The 21,513-nt window shown below is 56.9% G+C and overlaps 1 protein-coding gene across 2 annotated transcripts in view; it reads left to right on the forward strand.

Annotated features, from left to right (window-relative positions):
- The window catches only part of MYO7B (myosin VIIB), a 74,261-nt gene that overhangs the window by 45,737 nt on the left and 7,011 nt on the right, over positions 1–21,513 (forward strand). Inside the window, exons 21-35 of one of the 2 annotated variants that reach the window (XM_060302578.1) lie at positions 414–584; positions 1,453–1,662; positions 1,797–1,964; positions 4,942–5,019; positions 5,168–5,295; positions 9,361–9,487; positions 11,548–11,667; positions 12,050–12,223; positions 12,812–13,039; positions 14,438–14,605; positions 17,663–17,780; positions 17,868–17,994; positions 19,054–19,220; positions 20,210–20,391; positions 21,212–21,342. In XM_060302578.1, the coding sequence (XP_060158561.1) occupies positions 414–584; positions 1,453–1,662; positions 1,797–1,964; positions 4,942–5,019; positions 5,168–5,295; positions 9,361–9,487; positions 11,548–11,667; positions 12,050–12,223; positions 12,812–13,039; positions 14,438–14,605; positions 17,663–17,780; positions 17,868–17,994; positions 19,054–19,220; positions 20,210–20,391; positions 21,212–21,342 (2,297 nt within the window). The remainder of the gene's footprint in view (positions 1–413; positions 585–1,452; positions 1,663–1,796; positions 1,965–4,941; positions 5,020–5,167; positions 5,296–9,360; positions 9,488–11,547; positions 11,668–12,049; positions 12,224–12,811; positions 13,040–14,437; positions 14,606–17,662; positions 17,781–17,867; positions 17,995–19,053; positions 19,221–20,209; positions 20,392–21,211; positions 21,343–21,513) is intronic. The other variant, XM_030840332.2, reaches the window with a different exon arrangement.

Genomic DNA, 21,513 nt, shown 5'->3' on the forward strand with positions numbered 1-21,513 from the left:
GCAGAGCCCCAGACATGTCAGCAGCGTGTTCCTGCCCCCACATGGCCCCGGACGGGCCACAGACCAGGGCAGGCCCAGGGCCCCCTCCCAGGGGAGCCTTGGTACTCTTTGTGAAGGGACCAGGTGGGCCTGAGTGGGTTTTGCAGCTAGGTTCTGGGGGTGTTCGGGCTTTGGCGTGGTACCCTGTGTGGACAAGCAAGCACCTCCCCTCTCTGGACCTCTAATTATCCGCTGGGAAAGGAGAAGCCCAGGCTGGTGGATCTCCAGTCCCTGTCGCTTTTAAAACCTAGGATTTTAGAGGGAAATGTATTGATTTGGACAAATACGGCGGGAGGAGGTTTATTTGGCTCCCAGGCGGGGCTTGCCCCAGCCGGGCCTGTGCTAACAGTGGCCCCCCCGGGGTGTCTGTGCAGGAGCCGCTGGTCATCCCTGCTGCAGAGCAGAAAAGCCCAAGCGCTGTCCCCAGCAGGAAGCGTAAGTCCATCTACGACACTGTCACCGACACGGAGATGGTGGAACAGGTGTTCGGCTTCCTGCCTTCCCTGATGGGCGGGCCGGAAGGCCAGGCCACACCGCACGTCGAGGTAAGATAGGCCCTGCCGGCCCAGCAGCAAGGGGGGCTGTGTCCAGGGGCCAACCTCTAGGCTTTCCTGAAAAGCCAAGACTCAGCTCGGGGAGCCGATGGAGTAGGTAGGTGTTGAAGTGAGTTCTGCGGTCCTGGGCGAAGATGCAGGGAAAACAGGAGCGAGGGTCTCTGTGGTCAAACCCTTTCAAGTTGAGCAGGTTTCTTACCTGCAAGACTTCCTAGAGCCCTTACTGCGCGAATGTCATTGGGCTTTCAATCGGGCAGCGTTTCCCGCGTGCGTTTGGCCCCCGTCACAGAGCACCTCGGTGGCTGCCGCTCTGCAGTATGTGACCTGGGGACCCGAGGTAGAAAGCGCACGGCAAGAGGAGGGCGTGTCTGATTTGGGGGCAGCTCCGGAGCTGTCCCGTTGACTCCCACCGCATCCTGCTCTGGGCCAGTGACCTAGGGGCTCCGCAAGGTGCTCATGCCTCCCCCTCCCCCCGCCCAGGCTCCCCCCCCACCAACACAAATCATCTGTGCAGTGCGGCCAGCCCGGCCCCCCTCCACTGGAGGAGCATTTGACAGAAGCAAGCAGGAAGCGGGTAGGGAGTGGGGGGTGCCTGGAGAGCCCAGGTCTGCAGGCAGAGGGTGCCAGGTACCTGGGGCTTTCACACCGAGGCCTGCCCAGCACCCGGCAGCCCACCAGGGGCCCACCGAGGGTGAGAGTCGGGGAGGTCCCCAACACAAGGGGCAGTGGATAATTCTGCACCCCGTCAATAACCAGACAGACCCTTCTTGGGGCTCCCTGGCCCCCAAAGATGCACACGCTGCCAGGTCACATCTGAAAGGACAGCAGACCCTTGTCCCTCTCTCTCACTGGCACCCAGGATCTGGAAGGGAGGACCCAGAAGCTACCCGAGGTTGACCTGGACACAGTCCCCATGATGGAGGAGGCCGAGGAGGACGCAGACGGCCTGGCCGAGTACACCTTCCCCAAGTTCGCCGTGACCTACTTTCAGAAATCAGCCAGCCACACACACATCCGGCGGCCCCTCCGATACCCTCTGCTTTACCACGAGGAGGATGCCGACTGCTCGGTACCTGGTTCTCTGGTTTCTAGTGGCTCAGGCCTCCCCCTGGTTCAGCGGGAACCAGGCACGGCCGGGGTTCTGTGGGCTCCCCGCTGCGTGGAGCTGCCTTCCAGCTGGGCACTCTGTCCCCGTCTCCCCAGGCCGCCCTGGCTGTGTGGAACATCATCCTGAGGTTCATGGGTGACATCCCGGAGCCCGTGCTCTTTGCCAGGAACACCCTGCGTGGTGGCTCGGTGATGCGGCAGACCCATGACACCCCGGGCAGGGAGAGCGGCGCCCAGCCTCCGGCACACGGCGGATCCACACAGGTGCGCAGTGGGCGGGGGCACAAAGGGCATACTCCCTTCCGGGGTCCCCAGGCCCCGGAAGCTGGACTGGAAGGGGGAGGCAAGACGTGGAGTGAGCACCACCTGCTGGACCCAGGGGCCCCCGAGGCTTTTCAGTCTTGAATGGCACTCAGGAACTCATGAGTCAGGCATCACACCCAGGACTTTGTGAATTCATACAGTCATCATAGGAGAGGATCTCCCAGGCTCTGAACACTGGGCTTGACCTGAACATTGGACAGTAATACTAACAACAGATGTTATTACTGACTGGCGACGTGCTATGTGCCAGTTGCTTGTTTTCAGTTAATTTCCAGTGGAGCCATCCCTACAAGGTAGGGATCATTAAGTTTATTGTAGCTAGAGAAACTGAGAAGTGAAGTGACTTGCCCCAGATCACAGTGAATACGTGTGACACAGCTGGGCTTTGAATCCGTTCTGCTGAATTCAGAGACCAAATTCTTTACCCATGTTCTGCCCTGTCCTCTGATGGAAAGTTAATTCACATCCATGTTTGGTCAGAAGTCCTTCCTAAAGCCCTGGTTTCATGATGTCATCTTAGTGGAATTAACCAAAATAGTCCAAAGGAATGACACAGCAGTGATAGCACTCGGGCCCACCAGCATTAGGAGTCCCACGATTGCCTATGATTCTGACACCAATTCCAATGTATGTGGATTCTTCCCCACACCAAGACTTCTCAGTACCAGCTGGGTGTCCTACAGTTCAACTCAATCCTGACACTATCTGTCTGGAGTTAGCGTCTGATTCCACAGATGAAGGGCTCCATCCTTCAAGATGACCCCTGCTTCAGCACAAGTCCAGATTGTTCCTCATTTGCTGACCCACTGGCTATAATCAGAGGTTCCCACGACACCCTCCTTGGGTTTAATTTGCGAGAGTGGCTCAGAGAATTCGGAGCAACATTTTACTTACTATATTACTGGTTTATTATAAAAGGATACAACTCAGAACAGCCAGATGGGAGAGATGCATAGGGCATGGTGTGGGGAAAGATTAAGACGCTTCTATGGGGAATTCCCAGGTGGTCCAGTGGTTAGGACTCCATACTTTCACTGCCGAGGGCCTGGGTTCAATCGCTGGTCGGGAAACTAAGATCCCACAAGCCACACGGTGCAGCCAAAAAATAAATAATAAATAATAGGGAAAAAAAAAGAAGCTTCCATGTCCTCTCCAGGCACCACTCTCGCTAAATCTCCAAGTGGTCACCAACCTGGAAGCTCTCTGAACCCTGTTCTTTTGGGGTTTTCCGCAGGCCTCATTACATAGATACGATGGATGAAATCATTGGCCGCTGAGCCAGCTGAACTCAATCTCCCGCCCCTCCCCCTCCCCTTGTCCCCTGGCAACCAGACCCACCCTTAGGTGCTTTCCAAAAGTCACCTCATTAACATAAAAAGACACCTTTATCATAGGAAATTCCAAGGGTTTTAGGAGCTCTGTGCCAGTAATGGGGACAAAGACCAAATACATATTTCTTATTAGAAATCACAGTATCACAGTGCCCCATACCTCAGCTCAGATAGCTGTGAGGTCCTGTGTGCAGACCAACTGCATAGACATCTAAGGGAGTCTGCAGCCTGGCATCACGTGGCCAGATCTGGTCCAGGGATTACATGGAAGTTGCCCAAACTCAAGCCCTGACTCCCTGACCTCTAGAGATGTGGGCTCTGCAGAGTGTAATAGTCATTCATTGCTGTGTAACAAATTACCCCCTAAATTTGACAGCTTGAAACAGCCCACATTCGTTATCTCAGACAGTTTTTGAGGGTCAGGAACAGCTTAGCTGGTTAGTTCGGGCTCAAGGTCTCTGGTGAGGTTGCAGTCAAGCTGTCATCTCCAAGCTCGACTGGGGCTATGGGATCTGCTTCCAAATGGCTCCCTCACATAGCTGCTGGCAGGAGACCTCAGCTCTGGCCACCTGGGCCTCTCCGTGGTGCTGCCCGAGTGTTCTCACATATGCTTCCTCCACAATGAGTGACCTCAGAGAGACAGCAGGAAGGAAGCTTCAATGCCTACATGCCACGGTGGGTGAGAATGTCAGGAGGCAAGGGCCACTGGGGACCACCTTGGAGGCTGGCCACCTCTCAGGGAGGGGATGCTGGGAGGTGGTCCAGCCACTGGCATCTCTGGAAGGTGAGCACAGGGAGGACTGGCTTCCCAGAGGTCAGATCTCGAATGTTCCTTCCTGCACACTTATTAAGCACCCACCATGTGCCCCCCGAGGAGGAGCAGTGGGCTGAGTGAGCCTTGCCCACCCTCGCCCGCCAGCCTACCATGTTTTATGTTTGTCCCCTGTGTGGCAAACCAGTTTTAGCCCAGCCAGAAGCTGGTGCCCAGCCCTGGACCCGGTCCCACATTGAGCTCTAATTTTGGCAGCAACTTCTCATGACACCATCAGGACAGGGTGTGACCCCTGCCTAAGGAGACCAGCAGATCACGATGGATGGCCGGGGGCAGACCCCTCCCCACCCAGACCAGGCCCCGCAGCTTAGAATCTTCTCATCTCTGGGAAAGCCCTACCTTGCAGTGGGTGGAGTGTATTCCAATTCATCCACCAAATTGTCACAGAGAATGACCATAGCCTGGGGCTGTCCTGGGCACCTGGGCTCAGACCCAGCCCGCTTGGCTGGCGAGATGTCCAAGCTTTGGAATCAGGACAGTCCTGAGCCCTCCCAGAGGGCGGGTGACTGGCCGAGCAGCTTTTGTCCAGTTTCTCACTTTCCCTCGCCTGTGTCCTCACTCAGCTGTGAGGATGGCAATGCACACCTGTCAGCGTTGCACAGCTCGGTCAAGATGAGGGGCTGCTCGGCGCTTTGTCAATCGGCTGGGAAATGGCTGGGGGATCTGGAGACTAGCCCCACCCTAGGCACTGTTGGGTCAGACTGGGAGGTGCTACCCCAGCTCACCATCCCTCAAGAACTGTCTCCGTCCACAGAGGCCCAACCACAGGGACAGAGGGACCAAGGACATCTCCTCCATGAATCTGAAGCGGTCCTCCAGGGTCACGGGCCAGGTGAGCCCAGGGACAGGGGACCTGGGCCTGTCCCCAGCTCTGCTGCCCGCTGGCTGGCCTGCGGCCGCATTCCAGGCTTTCGCCCGGTTTCCTCCTTTGCAAATGGGAAGAATCTCAGCTGTCCTGACTGCCGCCTTTGGGTTTCAAGGTGGCCAGCCAGCTGAATATCAGGGAAGAGGCATTTGATCCTGACGAACCCATCTCAGACCGACCCATGTCCAATCTGGAGAAGGTGCAGTTCATTGTGGGTTATGCCATCCTGCGGCCCAGCCTCAGGTCAGTCCCCACCCCCGTCGCACCCCATTCAGAACATGGGACCCCTCATTGGCTCTCAGCCCATGGCTGCAGCCCTACCCTGCTCCCTACCCTGGGGCCTGCCGGCTGGGTCTCAGGACAGCAGACGTTATCATCAAGGGTTCTCTATTTGCTCTGGGTTAAAACCCCTGGGTGAAACCCAGTTTTAGGAAGACAAATTCATCATGGGCTGGTGATTCATTTGATAACCAGCTTTAATGCAAGTCCGTTTAAATGGGCAAGTCCCTCATTTATGTTACATATATTTTACTTTATATACAATTTGCTTTACAGGAATTGTGTTTTTATAGAAATTTAAAGAACCATGTATACTGCTGTCAGGGACAGACTACTGTATCTCAAGGGTTCACATATTTTAAGTTATTATTTTTAACCAGATTGGGGGAATTTGGGGCATTATTTCTTCAAATGTTTTTTTCTACTTCATTCTCTCTCTCTTTTCCTTTGAACTCTAATTAAACCTATGGAAGACTTTTATATTATCCCTCACATCCCTGAGGGTCTGTTCATCCCTGCTTTCTTTTTTTCTCCTCTGTTCTTTAGATTGGATAGTTTCTATTAATCTATCTTCACATTCACTGATTTTTCTTTGGTCTTCCCCAGTCTGCTATTATACCCATCCAACATTTTTTTTTTAATTTCAGATGTTATATTTTTCAATTCTAGAGTTTGCAATTGGTTCTTTTTTATAGTTTCTGTTTCTCTGCCAAGATATCCTGTTTGTTCATTCACTATGAGCATAGTGTCCTTTATATCTTTGAGCACAGTTATGATAGTTATTAAACCTTTTCTGATAAATCCAATATCTGGTTCATCTTGGGGCCAGTTTCCACTGATTGCCTTTTCTCTTGAGAATGGTCATGTTTTCCTGTTTCCTCATATGTCCAGTACCTGACTGTTATTTTCTCAGAAATCTAGTACTTTGGGATTGTATCCTAGACATTTGGGGATGATATGTTTAGAAACTCTGGAATCTGTTGTATTCCTTCAGAGAGTGTTGACTTTTCATTTTGGCAGACAATTAACTTGGGTGGATTCAAACTCTGCCTCCCTTTGGTGAGCAGCACCTGGAAACCCTGTTCAGTTATTTTAGCCTTTGCTGGACTACCTGGAGTCTTCCCCACACATGTGTAGATCAAGGGTGAGCCAGAGATTCAGGAAGATTTTATATGCAAAATGTAGGACTGCTCTTCTTTGGCTGTCTTCATTACAGGATTTCTCTTTTCACTTTCAACTGCTGTGGGTACCCAAACTCTGTCTTCTGGTTCTTCAAGCCAGTAAGACTAGCGTTTTAGCTGCCTGCATGACACTAACATGGCAACTCTTCCAACTTAGTTGGTTCTACTGGTAATTCTCTCATGGTTAGTCCTCACTGGCCACCACACCCTCCAACATGGCAGACCCATATAAGATGATTGTGGGTTCTTCAGATACCCTGTAGACACTTCCACACAGTCCTGACCCCAGCTGGGGCCAATACTGTCTCAGAGATCCCTTGACGTTCTCTGTCATCTCTAGACCCTAATGGAACATACCACAGCCTCTTAACCACTGGGACCCTCTGAAATGATGGTTGACCTGCTTGTGTGGATCCCAGCAAGATGCCTGAAGCCCAGCTCCTTCCATGGCCTCCTCTTGGTCAACCGACACCCATCCACGCTTGCCCCACCAAACTGTACAAGTGCAGTTCTCAGCTCTTGACTGTTCTTTCTCCATCTTGCCCATCAAGGGTGGCTTAGACTTCTCTAGCAGGAAGCAGACACTAGTCTCTTGTTCATGGAGACCCCCAACTTTTATCTCCAGGGGACACAAACGAAGCACTCTCAAGAGCTCTGTCGTCATGCCCCATTCCAGTACCCTGGGGTGGTCCAATGGGCTGCTGGGGCTCATCATGCCTCAGATGGGGAGTGAGATGGGTCCCGTCTCTAGCAGACAGTCCCCATCTCCATTAGCAGTTCTCCTGGGTCCCCCCTCACTCCCCCTCACTTAGATGTAGTGAAGATGAGCCAGAGATCTCTCTACTCCCATGAAGTCGCTTCCAGGGATCACCTTTCAAATTTCTCACCTTCCTTTATGCAGGCTGGAGATGGCGTGCTGGCTGGACTGGTTCTGCCATCTTTTAGTAAATCCTACAAGAGTGTACCTCTTTAGAATATTGAGTATTATCAGCTGTTTATCCTTGGCTTTGGAGTCTTAGCCAAATTCCAAGACAAAGCAAATGCCCCACTTCACATCCAGCCACACGTTTGATAAATGTTTATTAAGTACCTGCTCAGGGCCAGGCCCTGGCCTGTGGGCTGGGGATGTAGAGATGAAGGCAACGTGTCTCTGTCCTCAAGGAGCCCATCCTTTAGTTGGGGAGCATGGGAGGACCCGGAGACCCACAATAACTGCCTGTGCTAAGGTGTTGATCCAGTGGGGGCACCGAAAAAGAGTAGGGCCAGGTGGGGTGGGAAGGAGGAGGGGTGTTCGCTAGACAGAGGGAGAGGGTGATCAGGGTCACAGAGTTCTGAAACAGCCTGAGGGTCTGGAATTCCGGATGATTTGTCCCAGCTGGGGCCCGGAGTTTGAATTCAATCCTTAGAGCACAGGGAAAAGCTTTAAGAGAAGACCATGATCATAGATGACTTCCAGAAAGATCTTCCTGGCAATGACATGGAGGGATGGAGCCTGGGGGTGGGAGGCCAGGAGAGGGCTGCTGCAGAGCTGATGAGGGAGCCCAGGGAGCAGAAGTGGAGAGCAGGGGACAGAGAAATTTTCCAGGAGACAGATAGTAGGATGTGGTGGCTGATGGGTGGAGTCGGGGGTGGCCCCCAGATTTCCCATCTGGGAGAGTGGTTGATGGCAGTGCCTGCAGAGGCTGCAGAAGGAGGAGGTCTGCTGGGACTGACTGTACTGGCCCAGGAAAGCTGGCCATGCACATCTCCTCTGAACTCTGTGGTCAGCAACGTGACATTGGTAGCTTGAAATCAGCACTGGTGGGAATATTTACACCACAGAAATTGGCAAATGCAATGAATTTCAGGACTTTTTCCCCCAGAAGAGTTGGTTGTTAAACATTTAGGAGCATACCGCTGTGTAATTAGGGGAAAGATGCTGGTCTCTGGATGTGTGAGGTTGGAGAGGCTAATGTGACACTTTTATAAGTCGATAGAGGCTTGAGTCAGCAGGGAAGAGTGGAGGAAAGCCCCTTCCCCAAGAGGACACAGAGAAGAGAGGCTCATGAGCCTGTGGGAATGGGAACTGATCAGGAGGTGAGGAGTTGAGGGGTTCTCCCTTGAAGTCCCCACTCTCCTCCCTGCAGTGGCGGGGTGGGGGGTGCTGCATTCAGGGGAAGGGGGAGGACCTCTAGGCAGAGGGAAAGGTTTGAAATAACTGTGAGGTTGGGGAAAGGAACAGATCAGATTGGGCTGATCTACTAGGAGCAGGGCTTTGGCTGGAGACCCCTCGGCCCTCCCTGTAGCTGTGACCCACAGCTGGAGGGTCAAGGTGCTGTGAGCAGAGTGGGTGAGGGCGGGAGCAAAGGCCCAAGGGGCCGAGATGACTGACTAGGAGGACGGAGGGCTGAGGCCTTGGGAAGACAGGAAACAAGGGCTATCAGGAACGGGGGTACAGAGGGACTTCCCTGGTGGTCCAGTGGTTAAGACTCCACGCTCCCAATGCAGGGGGCCCGGGTTCGATCCCTGCTCAGGAACTAGGCTCCGTGTGCCGCAACTAAGACGCAGCACAGCCAAATAAATAAATAAATATTAAGGGGGAAAAAAAAAGGAGTGGGGCTACAGAGCCCACTGGGGAGACATTGGAGGGAGCACAGTCCTGGGAGATGACAGGGTCCACGGTGGGCCTGGATGTGAGGAGGTGAGGGTGTGCAGCAAAAGCAATTGGAGGCGAGGAGGCTGGAGGTCCCCCTGCAGACATGTCTGCCCCTAGGGGTGCAGAAGGAGCTGTGTGCCCCTGTGCCCCGTTCTCCTCTTCTCCCCCAGAGCCAGCCCCCTGCCTGGCCTCCCAGCGCTCCGTGTCTTTTAGGGACGAGATTTACTGCCAGATCTGCAAGCAGCTCTCGGAGAACTACAAAACAAGCAGCCTGGCCCGGGGCTGGATCCTGCTTGGCCTGTGCCTGGGCTGCTTCCCGCCCTCCGAAAGGTTCATGAAGGTGGGAAGGGCCGGGGGCAGGGGCTGAAGGCGGGGGCAGCACGGGTGGGCCCGGGGCCCTGGAGCAGGTCCAGACATCCTGACGCATGCATGGCCCAGTTCTCCTGCTAGTGCAGGCCAGGATGGGTATCAGTGCCTGGGCTTCTTTGAGCCTCAGTTTCCCGTCTGCAAAAAAGGATGCTCCTTCCAACCTCTAATCAGGATCTGCAGAGTCATCTTACCTGGGCTCAGTCACCAGGAGACAATGAGACAATCAATGGGTGCAGTGGGCATTGAAAAGGCAAAGGGGTCTGAGGAGTGAGCACCAACCAGAGATTGGCTGCAGCATCTCTCTCTAGGCCTTAGAACTAACAAGGGAGGTGCTTTCAAGTGTTGGAGGCCCCAGCCTTTGCTACTCTAATATACCTTTTGGTTCTGATGATAAAAATAATATGTAGGGGGCTTCCCTGGTGGCGCAGTGGTTGAGAGTCCACCTGCCGATGCAGGGGACACGGTTCGTGCCCCAGTCCGGGAAGATCCCACATGCCGCGGAGTGGCTGGGCCCGTGAGCCATGGCCGCTGAGTCTGCGCGTCCAGAGCCTGTGCTCCGCAATGGCAGAGGCCACAACAGTGAGAGGCCCACGTACCGCAAAAAAAAAAAAAAAAGTGTAATATGTAGGATATGAAGAAAATCTAGAAAGAAAATAAAAGTCATCCCCACACCCAGAGGTAACTTCCATTACAATTCCTGGCCTTTTGTGGTGTGATAGGGTCATACTTGGAATCACATAGAAAACAATATCACTACCTCTTGTCCCTTCAGGGACAGCAGGAAGTGTGGTCACCCTGGCCATCTGCCCTAGGCCCTGGGCCACCCTTGACACCAGTAAACCCTTCCAGGCTGCATCTCCTCAAAGAATCTCTCTGAGAGACAAAAAAGTTTTCAATGCCTTGTTTCAGCATCTTATCAAACATATTTTGAACATCGGCTCTCCTGCAGCTTTCACTTATCTTATGTGTCTTCTCATGTCATAAACTGTTCCCAAATGGCTGTGCTAATGCCATCTGTTAGTGCTGTCCCAGTGCGTATTTCACTCATTGATGGACATTTAGGATCCATCTTCCAATTGCCCATCACCATAAACACCACTATGATTAAAAACTATAGGGACTTCCCCGGTGGCACAGTGGTTAAGAATCCGCCTGCCAAAGCTGGGGACATGGGTTCGAGCCCTGGTCCGGGAAGATCCCACATGCCGCGGAGCAGCTAAGCCCCTGCACCACAACTACTGAGCCTGTGCTCTAGAGACAGCAAACCACAACTAGTGAGCCCACGCACCACAACTACTGAAGCCCATGCGCCCTAGAGCCCATGCGGCACAACTACTGAGCCTGCATGCCACAGCTCCTGCAACCCGCATGCACTAGGGCCTGCGTGCCATGACTACTGAGCCCACGTGCTGCAACTACTGAAGCCCGCGTGCCTAGATCCCGTGCTCTGCAACAAGAGAAGCCACCGCAATGAGAAGCCCGCGCATCGCAACAAAGTGTAGCCCCTGCTCGCCACAACTAGAGAAAGCCCACGTACAGCAACGAAGACCCAATGCAGCCAAAAGACTAAATAAATTTAAAAAATGAAAAGCAAAAAAACCTATATATCTCCCTTTATCATAGGTTTGAATTATTAAGTCGAAGAGTATGTACATTTTTAAACTATGTACTATTTAAAACATATTGACAAATGACTCCTCAGAAATGCCGTGCAATTGATATTTCTTCTCACAGTGTGAGAGCCCCATGTCAATGCACCTTTGCCAACACTATTATCATTTTTATTTTCATTTAAAAATTTTTTCCAGTTTTACTGAAATATAATTGACATATAACATTGTTCAAGTGTAGGGTGTACAGTGTAGTGATTTTAGATAGGTGTGTATTGCAGAATGATTGCCAAGTAAGGTTAGTTAACACATCCAACATCCATAGTTACAATTAGTATCACAGTTTCTAGAATCTGGACAGTAAGTAGAAAGTGTCCTCTATTCTAAGTGTCTTCGTCCCCTTCCCTTCCTCGCCCACCAGTATCTGCTGAACTTCATTGGTCAAGGGCCAGTCGGCTACGGGCCCTTCTGTGCTGAGCGCCTGAGACGCACCTGTGCCAACGGGGTGCGCACGGAGCCGCCCTCCTGGCTGGAGCTGCAGGTAGGGGCGAGAGACGATCCATGTGGGGTGGTGCCAGCCGTCATGGCTCTTCCAGCTCATGGGGCTGCCGGCAGGAAGTGTGCACTCCGGGCCCGTCCACCGCCTTCTGTGCCTGTGGTCCCTGGGCGCGGCCCTCGCCCAGTCTGTCAGTTCAGTAGCAGATGTCCGTTGGCCAGGACTTTTGTTAACTCCCTGCCGAACCGGGTGGGGCTTCAGAAGGCTCCTCCCCCTGGAACCCACAGGGATGAGCCAGCAGGGGCAGCGTGTTGAGAAGAGGGGATGGTGGACCGGCCTCCCATCCCAGGGTTCCGGGAGCACCAGCGCCGGCAGCTGAGTCCAGGAGCCTCCCGGGTAGAGGACCTGAGTCTTCGTCTGTCCCCAGGCTGTCAAGTCCAAGAAGCGCGTCCCGATCCATGTGACCTTGGCGACTGGAGAGAGCCTGACCGTCTCGGTGGACTCAGCCTCGACGTCTCGGGAAGTCTGCCTGCACATCGCCCACAAGCAGGGCCTCAGCGACCACGTGGGCTTTTCCCTGCAGGTTGCCGTGTACGACAAGGTACTGGCCAGGGGGTCCCATCCACCACCCGCCTATCAGCCTAGCCACCGCTCGCCTTGCCGGCTGCCAAACAGATACGAACACAAACTCCCGCTCACAGACATGCCTCCTAACCAGGCAACGTGCCCTCCTGCCCCAACACTCATGCGCTCAGCCCAGTGGCTGTACCTCGGCCCCAGACGGTGTCACAGGCACACTGGTAGGTCCCCCCCCACATCCTGCTCCAAGCCCCCCACGCTGGGAGCTCAGACTCCCATGTAGCAGTGCGGAGGTCACACCAGCACTGCCCCACCTGAACCCCACATCGTCGCCCCCCCAGATGCTCTGACGCCCATGGCCACAGCCTCAGACCGAGACGTGCTCACGCCAACCAACCAATCAGTGTTCCGACCCCATCACGTGGGCATGTGCCGCCTGTGGGCGGGGCGGGCAGGGGGACAGTGTTGGGGGGGTGATTGACAGTCCACGCCACGTGGGGAGGAGTCCCTCGGGCGTCCAGCGGGCTCTTGTCCTCCGTGTGCCAAGGGCAGGTGGGGCAGCCTGACATGCAGCAGTCACTCACCCCTGCCGCCCCGATTCTGGCCTCAGTTCTGGTCCCTGGGCAGCGGGCGCGACCACGTGATGGACGCCGTGGCCCAGTGTGAGCAGCTGGCCCGGGAGAGGGGCGAGAGCGAGCGCCAGACGCCCTGGCGCCTCTACTTCCGGAAGGAGTTCTTCACCCCGTGGCATGACTCCCGGGAGGACCCGGTCAGCACCCGCCTCATTTACCACCAAGTCCTCCACGGAGTCCGGTCTGGCGAGTACAGCTTCGAGAAGGTGAGGGGACCGCGGCCGTCAGGGCCCTGAAGACCCATCCATCAGACAGCCTGAGGAAGCGCCCTGTTCCAGCGCAGGGGCGGCAGGGACAGAGCAAGGGCAGCTGGGCTGCGGCCACCAGGGATGGCCGTGGGGAGCTGGAGGGCAGGCCGCCAGGGGAGAGGAGCGGGCCCGGGGGTGCGTCCGCCAGTGCAGGTCCCTGGGCCCCTCTGGGCGCAGCTGTCCCTGCCCGGCCGCCTCCATCTCGTCCCTCAGCCATAGGTTTGCTCAAGCCGCTGGGGTTTGGGGCACCTGCAGCAGGTGGGGAAGCCCTCCCATCAGCCCCGAGCCCACCTGGCCTCACCACGCAGCTGTCTCATCCCTCGGCCATAGGTTTGCTCAAGCCGCTGGGGTTTGGGGCACCTGCAGCAGATGGGGAAGCCCTCCCATCAGCCCCGAGCCCACCTGGCCTCACCACGGCAGCTGCTTATGGGGCAGCAGGGCCTGGGGGTCAAGAACATGGCCTTGGAGCCCCAGCACTTGAGTTCAGGGCCCACCTGTGCCTCTTCCTGGCAGTGTGACCTTGGAACTTCAGGTCACCTCTCTGAGCCTCTGGCCCTCATCTGGAAAGTGCAGAGTCACCTGAGCTTTCCGTACGTTTGTGAGAGGGAAGGGAGCTTGTGCACCGGAAGCCCTAGGGCAGCACTGCACCTGTTCAGTGGGTGCAGACCTCCCGGGCCTGAATCGGAGGGTGCTGCCCTGGGGGTCGGAGGCAGCCATGGCAGCCCTGGAGGCCTGCCTGGAATGGGGCAGTGGGCAGGGAGAGGCAGGGGTGAGGGGAAAAGGGGGCCCAGAGGTCAGGCAGCTGGGTGGCCGGGCAAGGTTCTGGTCTCCCGGGAAGCACTGGGCTGCTTGGAGCAGGAACCCTGCTCTGTGCTGTGCATGCTGGGGCCTTACACAGGCTTCCACCCACATGAGCCCTGCAGAGGCCATACAGCGGTGGCCACTGGTCACCTTTGCTCAGTGAGGACTGGGGGAGACAGGGTGAAGGCCTCGCCCACACTCACCCCACTCAGACAGCAGTGTTTGGGGCTCCACCCAGGCCTCAGAGCTCCCTCCCACACATTCTCTGGCTCCGGAGGGCTGAGAGACGGGCACAGGGGATCCCCCCTTGTCCTCAGGCAGAGGCCCCGCAGGGCTCAGGCCAAGGCTGCTGGGAGGTCCTTGCCTGCCAGCCGGAGCCCAGCCCGTGTCGGGGCCCAGTCGGGGCTCGCGGAGGTTCTGCTGTGTTGGGGGAGGGGCAGGTCCTGCCTAGCGGAGGTGGCTGGTCACCTCTGCTGCGCCGGGGCGAGAGCGTCCTGGGGGAGGGTGGGCTCTCAACGCCCCCCCCCCCCGCTGTGTGTCCCCCGGGCTGTGCAGGAGAAAGAGCTAGTGCAACTGCTGGCCCAGTGCTGCGCCGTGCAGCTCGGCGCCTCGGTGAGGAGCCAGGCCGTCCAGGAGCTGCTGCCCAGCTGTGTCCCCGCCAAGCTCTACAGGACCAAGCCCCCAGAGAAGTGGGCCAGCCTGGTCACCGCCGCCCTCGCCGAGGTCAGCTCCCCAGAGCCTGTGCACTGGGGCTGTGCAGCTCTTTATGGGGGCCCTGGGGGCCCTGGGGTGTGTAAAGCGGATGGAGACCCCGTGGCGAGTCCCCACTCACGGGGGGTTGGGAGACTAACTTGCCGCTCAGCAGAGCCCTGTCTCTTCAGGTTTAAAGAGTCTCGCTCAGGTCCACTCCCTCTGACAGGCCCGTTCCGTCTTCCCTCCTCCTTCCACGGTGGCATCCTGCCATAGGTCAGGGCAGCTCAGCCCTGCACTGGTCTCCACTGCAGTGTCGGGCTGGGCCCAGGGAGGGCATCCCCAGCTGCTGACCACGAGCGCGCCCTTGCCTCGGCACCAGTCCCGCCCTGTGAGGCCCCATCCTGGCCCCAAGCCTTACGGTGTCCCCTTGCTGGGCCCTGTGTGCCCGGGGCTGGCTCTGGACAGCAGGGAGGGCTGCCCCTCTTCTACCCCTGCTTGGTCAGCCCGCACCAAGTGAAGGCGGCTCCCGGAGGCTCACAGCCTCGTCCCCTAGCCTCTACCTGCACCTCCCAACACCCGCTCATGTTCTTGGGATCACCCGCACCAGCGGAGGTTTCTGCTGCTCCTAAACTTCCACCCCAAGAAGGGACAAAGACAGGCTGTCTGATTCAGTCCCCCTGTCTCTCTTCCCCTCCCCACAGGGCTGTCCCAAACCCGGCCCTCTGTCAGAGCCTCCTTCCTCATAGGGTGCTTTGCTCTGCAGCGTGGCCTGAGGGTGCAAAGGCATCTCTGAGGACCTGGCTGGCTGGTGCAGCTGCTGCAGGAGAGCTGTGCACGGGGGGTTACTGAGGATACAAGCCTTTGGTTAATGCCTCCCCCTGCATTAACTTGCACTGGGGGCCAAAAAAGAACACGATAGGCAGTGGGAAATACGAAGGCAACATGGCGCTTGTCTGTCAGGGGTTGAGAGCCCAGTGGCAGGGGGATAAGCCCCAGGGGAGTGGCAGCAGGGGCCATCCAAGTGCGGAGAAGGGCAGGGAGGATGACCAAGCAACACACTTTCCATTCTGGCAACACAGGAGGAGGTGCTCAAAGTGGGTCCGTAGACAAGGGTCCTGTACGCCTGCGGCAGGGGATGCAGCTTGGTCTTTCCTGCTCTTCGGGTGTCACAGTGCACAGCCCTTAGGAAAGGCTCTAAGAAGTCCTGCAGGACAGAAGCCTGATTGTCCTACCCAATGTTCCCCGCACAAGCTTGACCACATATGTTCTGTTCCACAAGGCAGAGGCTAGCATCCCTTGGGGACAATCCTTGAACGGGAATTTGGGGAAGCAAACCCTGTTGGTTGTTCCTGTTGTTTCCCAGCCTGAGAGACCATGGACGTTTTAGGGCTAGTATGAGACGGAGGGGAACAAGAGATGCACACAACCCCAGATTAACATGAGTGAGAAGTGGCTTCGTAATTTGGGAAGGGGCAGTTGGGGTGAGAGTAAAAAATTAGGAAATTCACACCACACTTTTTCCAAAGTGGACATAGTTTCACTGATTTTTTTCCATTAAACACTTAAAACCTGGGCATTACCAAATAAACCAGAAAATACAGACAAATACAAAAACAACAGGGAAATCACCAATAATGTCACATCAAAGAGCTCATCCCTCTTAAGCTCGTGTCCTTCTAGACTGCCTTATTCACATGTACACAATGGAGACATGCATATGATTGGAGTGAGAGAAACACGCCTTTTTTTTTTTTGGCTGTGTTGGGTCTTCGTTGCTGCACATGGGCTTTCTCTAGTTACGGCGAGCGGGGGCTACTCTTCCTTGCAGTGCGCAGGCTTCTCATTGCGGTGGCTTCTCTTGTGGAGCACGGGCTCTAGGCACGCGGGCTTCAGTAGTTGTGATGCACAGGCTCAGTAGTTGTGGCTCACGGGCTCTAGAGCGCAGGCTCAGTAGTTGCTGCACATGGGCATAGTTGCTCCGAGGCATGTGGGATCTTCCCGGACCAGGGCTCGAACCCGTGTCCCCTGCATTGACAGGCGGATTCTTAACCACTGCATAACTAGGGAAGCCCAAAACATACCTTTTTAAAAAATAAAAATAGGATTATCATTAGATAACTTTAAAACATGCTTCTTTACTTCACTTAATAGTTTGCAGCCTTACTTCTGTGTCACTCAATACCGATCTCTCTGTTTTTAAGGGCTGCATAGTACTGTATTCATGAGTTATAATTCACTTTGCTGATTCCTACTGATGAATGGTAAGGTCATGCCTCATGTTTCACTGTTAAAACAGCAAGGTGAACCTCTTTGTAGATACAGCTTTTCTACGTTTGCCAGTTATTCAATCAGGATCGATTTCTAGAAAAGGGATTTCGGAGCGTGTGACTGCTCTAAAATCCCTGACACCCGTTGCGTACTGCCAAGTCTCAGGTGGGATGTATCAACTTACATCCCCCAATCCAGTATCTGAATGTTACCCAACCACCTTTTAAAGTAGGAACCAGAGAAATGACATTTTATTCAGCAAATTAACAAGAAAGCTCAGTTGCGTGTTACAGCCAGCGATGAGCACAGAGCAGTGAGATGGGGAGAGGAAAGGGTGAAGGTGGGGGAAAGCCGAGGACCCTGAAAGACGCCTCCCGAATGTGCAGACGAAGAGCTCCGCAGAAGAGAGGCAGAGGGGCACCAGCAACACACAGACACACACACCGTGCTTGGCCTTGGGCACGGGGCAACATGCAGCCCCTTGAGGCCAGTGTTGGCGAGAGCCCGCCTGAGCCCGCAGACGGGGGCCTGCAGACAGGGGCCCGCAGACACCTGCACGTGACCCTCACAGGCTTCCAGGCTGAGGCAGGAGCCTGGCCCTACAGCCTCTGGAGCTCTGATGCTGAGGAGGGGAAAGCTTCCCTTCCTTCTCAAGACCGCCCACCAGAGCCTCCCACCCAGCCCTCGCCGGCACTGGCCTGGCTTTAGGCAGAGGCTTCCCAGAATGATCGAGCAAATGAGCACCCTGGGCGCTGGGTGAGCAGTTGGGTGGGGGGTGATGAGCGATGGAGGTGACACGTCACCGTGTCCTCCGAGCAGGCCCCATACACCCAGAAGCAGACCACGCCGCTGGCCGTGCAAGAGCACGTGGTGAACACCGCCTGCCTGAAGTGGCCGCTGCTCTTCTCCCGGCTATTTGAAGTCACCACACTCTCAGGTAACGGTGTCTGACCGGGTACGAGGGTGCCGCTGGGCCCACACCTCGGGCCAGCCCAGGCTTCACACTTCTGTCTCCTTCCGCCAGGCCCCCGACTGCCCAAGACTCAGCTGATCTTGGCTGTTAACTGGAAGGGGCTGTACTTCCTGGACCAGAAGGAGAAGATGCTCCTAGAACTCTCTTTCCTGGAGGTCATAAGCCTGATCACCAACCGGTGGGTGCCCTGAGGGAAGAGGCCCCAAATCTCTCTCTCCCCACAACCTCAGCCCTTGGGGGCTCCAGGAGAGACAGGGAGAGGAGGAGGGACATCATCCCTGGGAGCCCGGCTGGCTCATACCACGTCACACGCGTGGTGTGATGGCCGCTGGATCGGGACCCACCTTCCACTGTCCCAGGGCCAGCACTGTGTCTGTACATCATGCGTTGCCTTCTCAGGCTTCCTTTAGAACCCAGCCCCCCTGGAAAGGGGCACATAAGCTTGCAGCCTCCAGGCTGTACGTTCACTTACAGGCTCCTTCCCTTCTCACGGGGGGGAAGCACTCACTCGGAGGTGCCAGCCGTCTGGGAGAGGGAGCGAGGGACAGGGCTGCGTGTGCAGGGCACAGAGCAGCAGGAGGGCGGCCTTGCACGTCTGGTGGGACCTCAGACACCCTGTCCCTGTGCTCTCCACGGCTCACACCTTCTAAGAAGGCCTCCATGCCCTTCGGGAAGGCCTGCTTGTGCCCTGCCAGAGCCCCTGATTGGTTAAAGCACAGCCCGGTGTGGCCACTGTGGTCAATACCAGTGTGTGCAGGGCGCAGGCTGGCCACCACTTACTGAGGCTGACCGTGCTGGGTGCTCTCTGCTATGCCAGTAAGTCCCCCCAGCACCCCCAGTCTGCAGATAAATAAACGGAAGCACATAGAGGCTGGGTAGCTCGCCCAAGCTCACCCAGGCTGGCGCTCCATCTCAGCGCCACCGTTCTTTGCGGTGGCCCTCCACGCTGGCCACCACCTTGCCTGCCCGGAGCTGACCCCACAGACTGGGGCTCAATACCACCACTGCGTTTGGAGCCCATGGGAGCCTAAGCTCTGGCCCACCTGCCCACACACACAGCGGGGCCTGGGACTGGGGCAGACTTGCTCTCAGCCCCTGGCCCTGCCATGGCTCTGGACTCGCTGCTCGCTTTCTTCATCTGTAACTCAGGCGGGTCACCCCGCCCAGGCTGTCGAGGGGCTGACCCAGGGGGAGGGTGGAGTAGACCTCTGGTCACATTGCCCCCTTTCGCCCTCAGGGAGGCCCAGGGTGGGCAGAGGCTGGTGCTCGTGACGCTGCACGAAGAGGAGTTCAAGTTCAGGTCCCCCAGCAGCGTGGCCATCGCCGAGCTGGTGGCCATGTTTCTGGAAGGCTTGAAGGAGAGGTCCGTGTTCGCCATGGCCCTGCAGGACAGGAAGGCCACAGGTACCCAGCCAGGTGGGGAGGGGACCCGGTGAAGGTGGGTGGCTTGCTCGTGCCAGGTCCCGGTGATGACGTGGCAGGCGGGGCACAAGGACTCGAGCAGAGAGAGGGAGAGAGGCCACCAAGCCCTCGGGGGGCAGCGGTAGGCAAGGCCTTCCCATGTGCAAGATGAGGAGACTCCAGGAGGGGGTCTCAAACCCTCCAAAGTGAAGTGCGCTGAAGACTGTCCTCGTGCTGGAAGCGTGGGGAGGGCCAGCGCCCTCACCTGCAGAGAACAGCTGGGCCACCCGCCCGTGCCTTGCATACCATCCCCACAGCTGCCCTGTTGTCCCATTTTACAGGCAAGGACTGGAGACTCAGAGAAGGGACACAACTTGTCCAGGGCCACACAGCTCAGGAGGGGGGTTGGGGGCGGGGTGAACCCGGGCAGTCGAGTCCTCGGCCACGGCTTCCCTGAGCACGGCTGGAAATCAGGCTTCAGGAGGGAGGTAGCAGGGGAGGGCTGTGCACAGGATCTTAAGTGCAGTAAGAAACGTCAGCGGAAGCTTTGCCCCTGGGGCCCATTCCATCCTCACAACAGCCCCAGGAGGGAGGGATGACTTTCTTCATTTTACAGTTGAGGAAACAGGCTCAGAGAGGTCACCCAGCTCCCGGGCAGGCTTGGTGACTGCCAGCTGGTATTCTGTTCCCTTGGTCCACCTGCCTCCCGGCTTGCGAGCCATCTCCTTGTCAGGCGTCTGAGCAGGTCTCCCCAGCTCCTGCCACCCCAGGCTCTGTGCCTGTCCAGGCCCCCTGAGGGCCAGAGCTCTGGGAATCCCACCACCAGCTCACTGTCAGGGTGGCCTTGGGCCCACTGCTCTGCATCTGCGTTTCCCCACCGGTCAAAGGAGATGGCCCACAGGGTGCCAGCCCAGCCTGTGGCCTCCGCTGAGCCCTTGGGAAACGGCATCTTCTCTGCCCCGTGTGTGTGTCCGTGTGGCCTGGATTTGTAGAGGATGCCGCCCTCCTGCCCTTCAAGAAGGGGGACTTGCTGATCCTGACAGAGAAGCAGGGGCTGCTGACCTCTGAGAACTGGACCCTGGCCCAGAATGACAGGACCAAGAAGACGGGGCTGGTGCCCACGGCCTGCGTCTACACCATCCCAACGGTCACCAAGCCCTCGGCAGAGCTGCTGGTAACTCATGCTCCCCTGCCCTCAGCTGGGTACCCGTGGGCACCTGGGGAAGTGGCCGAGATGCCCGGCCTGGGGTCCTAGCTCAGGGGCCTGGGACCCACCTCACGGATCCTGGGCAATCACGTCAGCTCTGCCGGCCCCATCGTCCTTCTGGGGTGACGGAGAGGCAGGAAGTGCTTGCGCAGTGAGTGCCTGGTGCAGCGCTCGGCATTTAGTAGGTGCTCAATCAGTGGGCATTCCTTCCACCCCTCCCACCAGGGACTGTCCTGGGGATGCATCCGTCCTTGTCTCAGCCACATTTAAACCCTGACCCGGGGGGCCACCCCACCCCGGCGCCCAAGACCAGCCCCCCAGGGGGACAGGACAGACAGGCCTTCCAGCGTGCATGTATTGAGCGCCAACTGCGTGCCCCTCGCCTGCAGTACAGGATTGAACACAGTAGTGTCCCCACCCTCAAGGAGCACTGGGACGAACGACGATTTGATGGCAAGCAAACGGAGTGCCACCAAGGAGGAGTACCTGTTGTTATGGGAGCAGATCCTAGGGCGGGGGTCTGCCCTGTCTGGGAAGCCATCCCTGAGGGACTGGCACTTGTGCTGAGGCCGGAAGCAGTGGGCCTGAGAGCCCGCTTAAGGGAAGGGAAACAGGCTCAGAGACACTGAGTCACTGATCCTGGGTCACACAGCAGGTGACACAAGAAGGGTAGACCCAGGCCTATCCAGCCCCGTGGTCCGGCCCCTCCCGAGTCTCTGAGGCAACTAGGCTAGGAGGAGCTAGTGGGCAGGGGCTCCTGGACACCCACAGACCCGTGCCCTCACAGAGCTTGCTGGCCATGCCACCAGAGAAGCGGAAGCTGGCAGCCCAGGAGGGGCGGCCCGCAGAGCCGGCCCCCGAGGAGCAGCCTGAGGAGAAGCTGCACACCTTGGAGGAATTCTCCTATGAGTTTTTTAGGTGACTGCCCTGCCCACCCCCAGAACCCACCCCAAGCAGCCTCGCTCTCCGCTCCCCGGGGGCTGGAGGCCATGAAAGCAGGTGCGCTGCCCGCCTGGCCTCTCTGGGCAGGGAGGGGACCCTCTGACCCTCCCCCCACCACCCCGTTTCTGAGCTGAGAGCTGTGGGCAC

This window comes from Globicephala melas, chromosome 7, assembly GCF_963455315.2.
Source record: "Globicephala melas chromosome 7, mGloMel1.2, whole genome shotgun sequence".
Lineage (NCBI taxonomy): Eukaryota > Metazoa > Chordata > Mammalia > Artiodactyla > Delphinidae > Globicephala > Globicephala melas.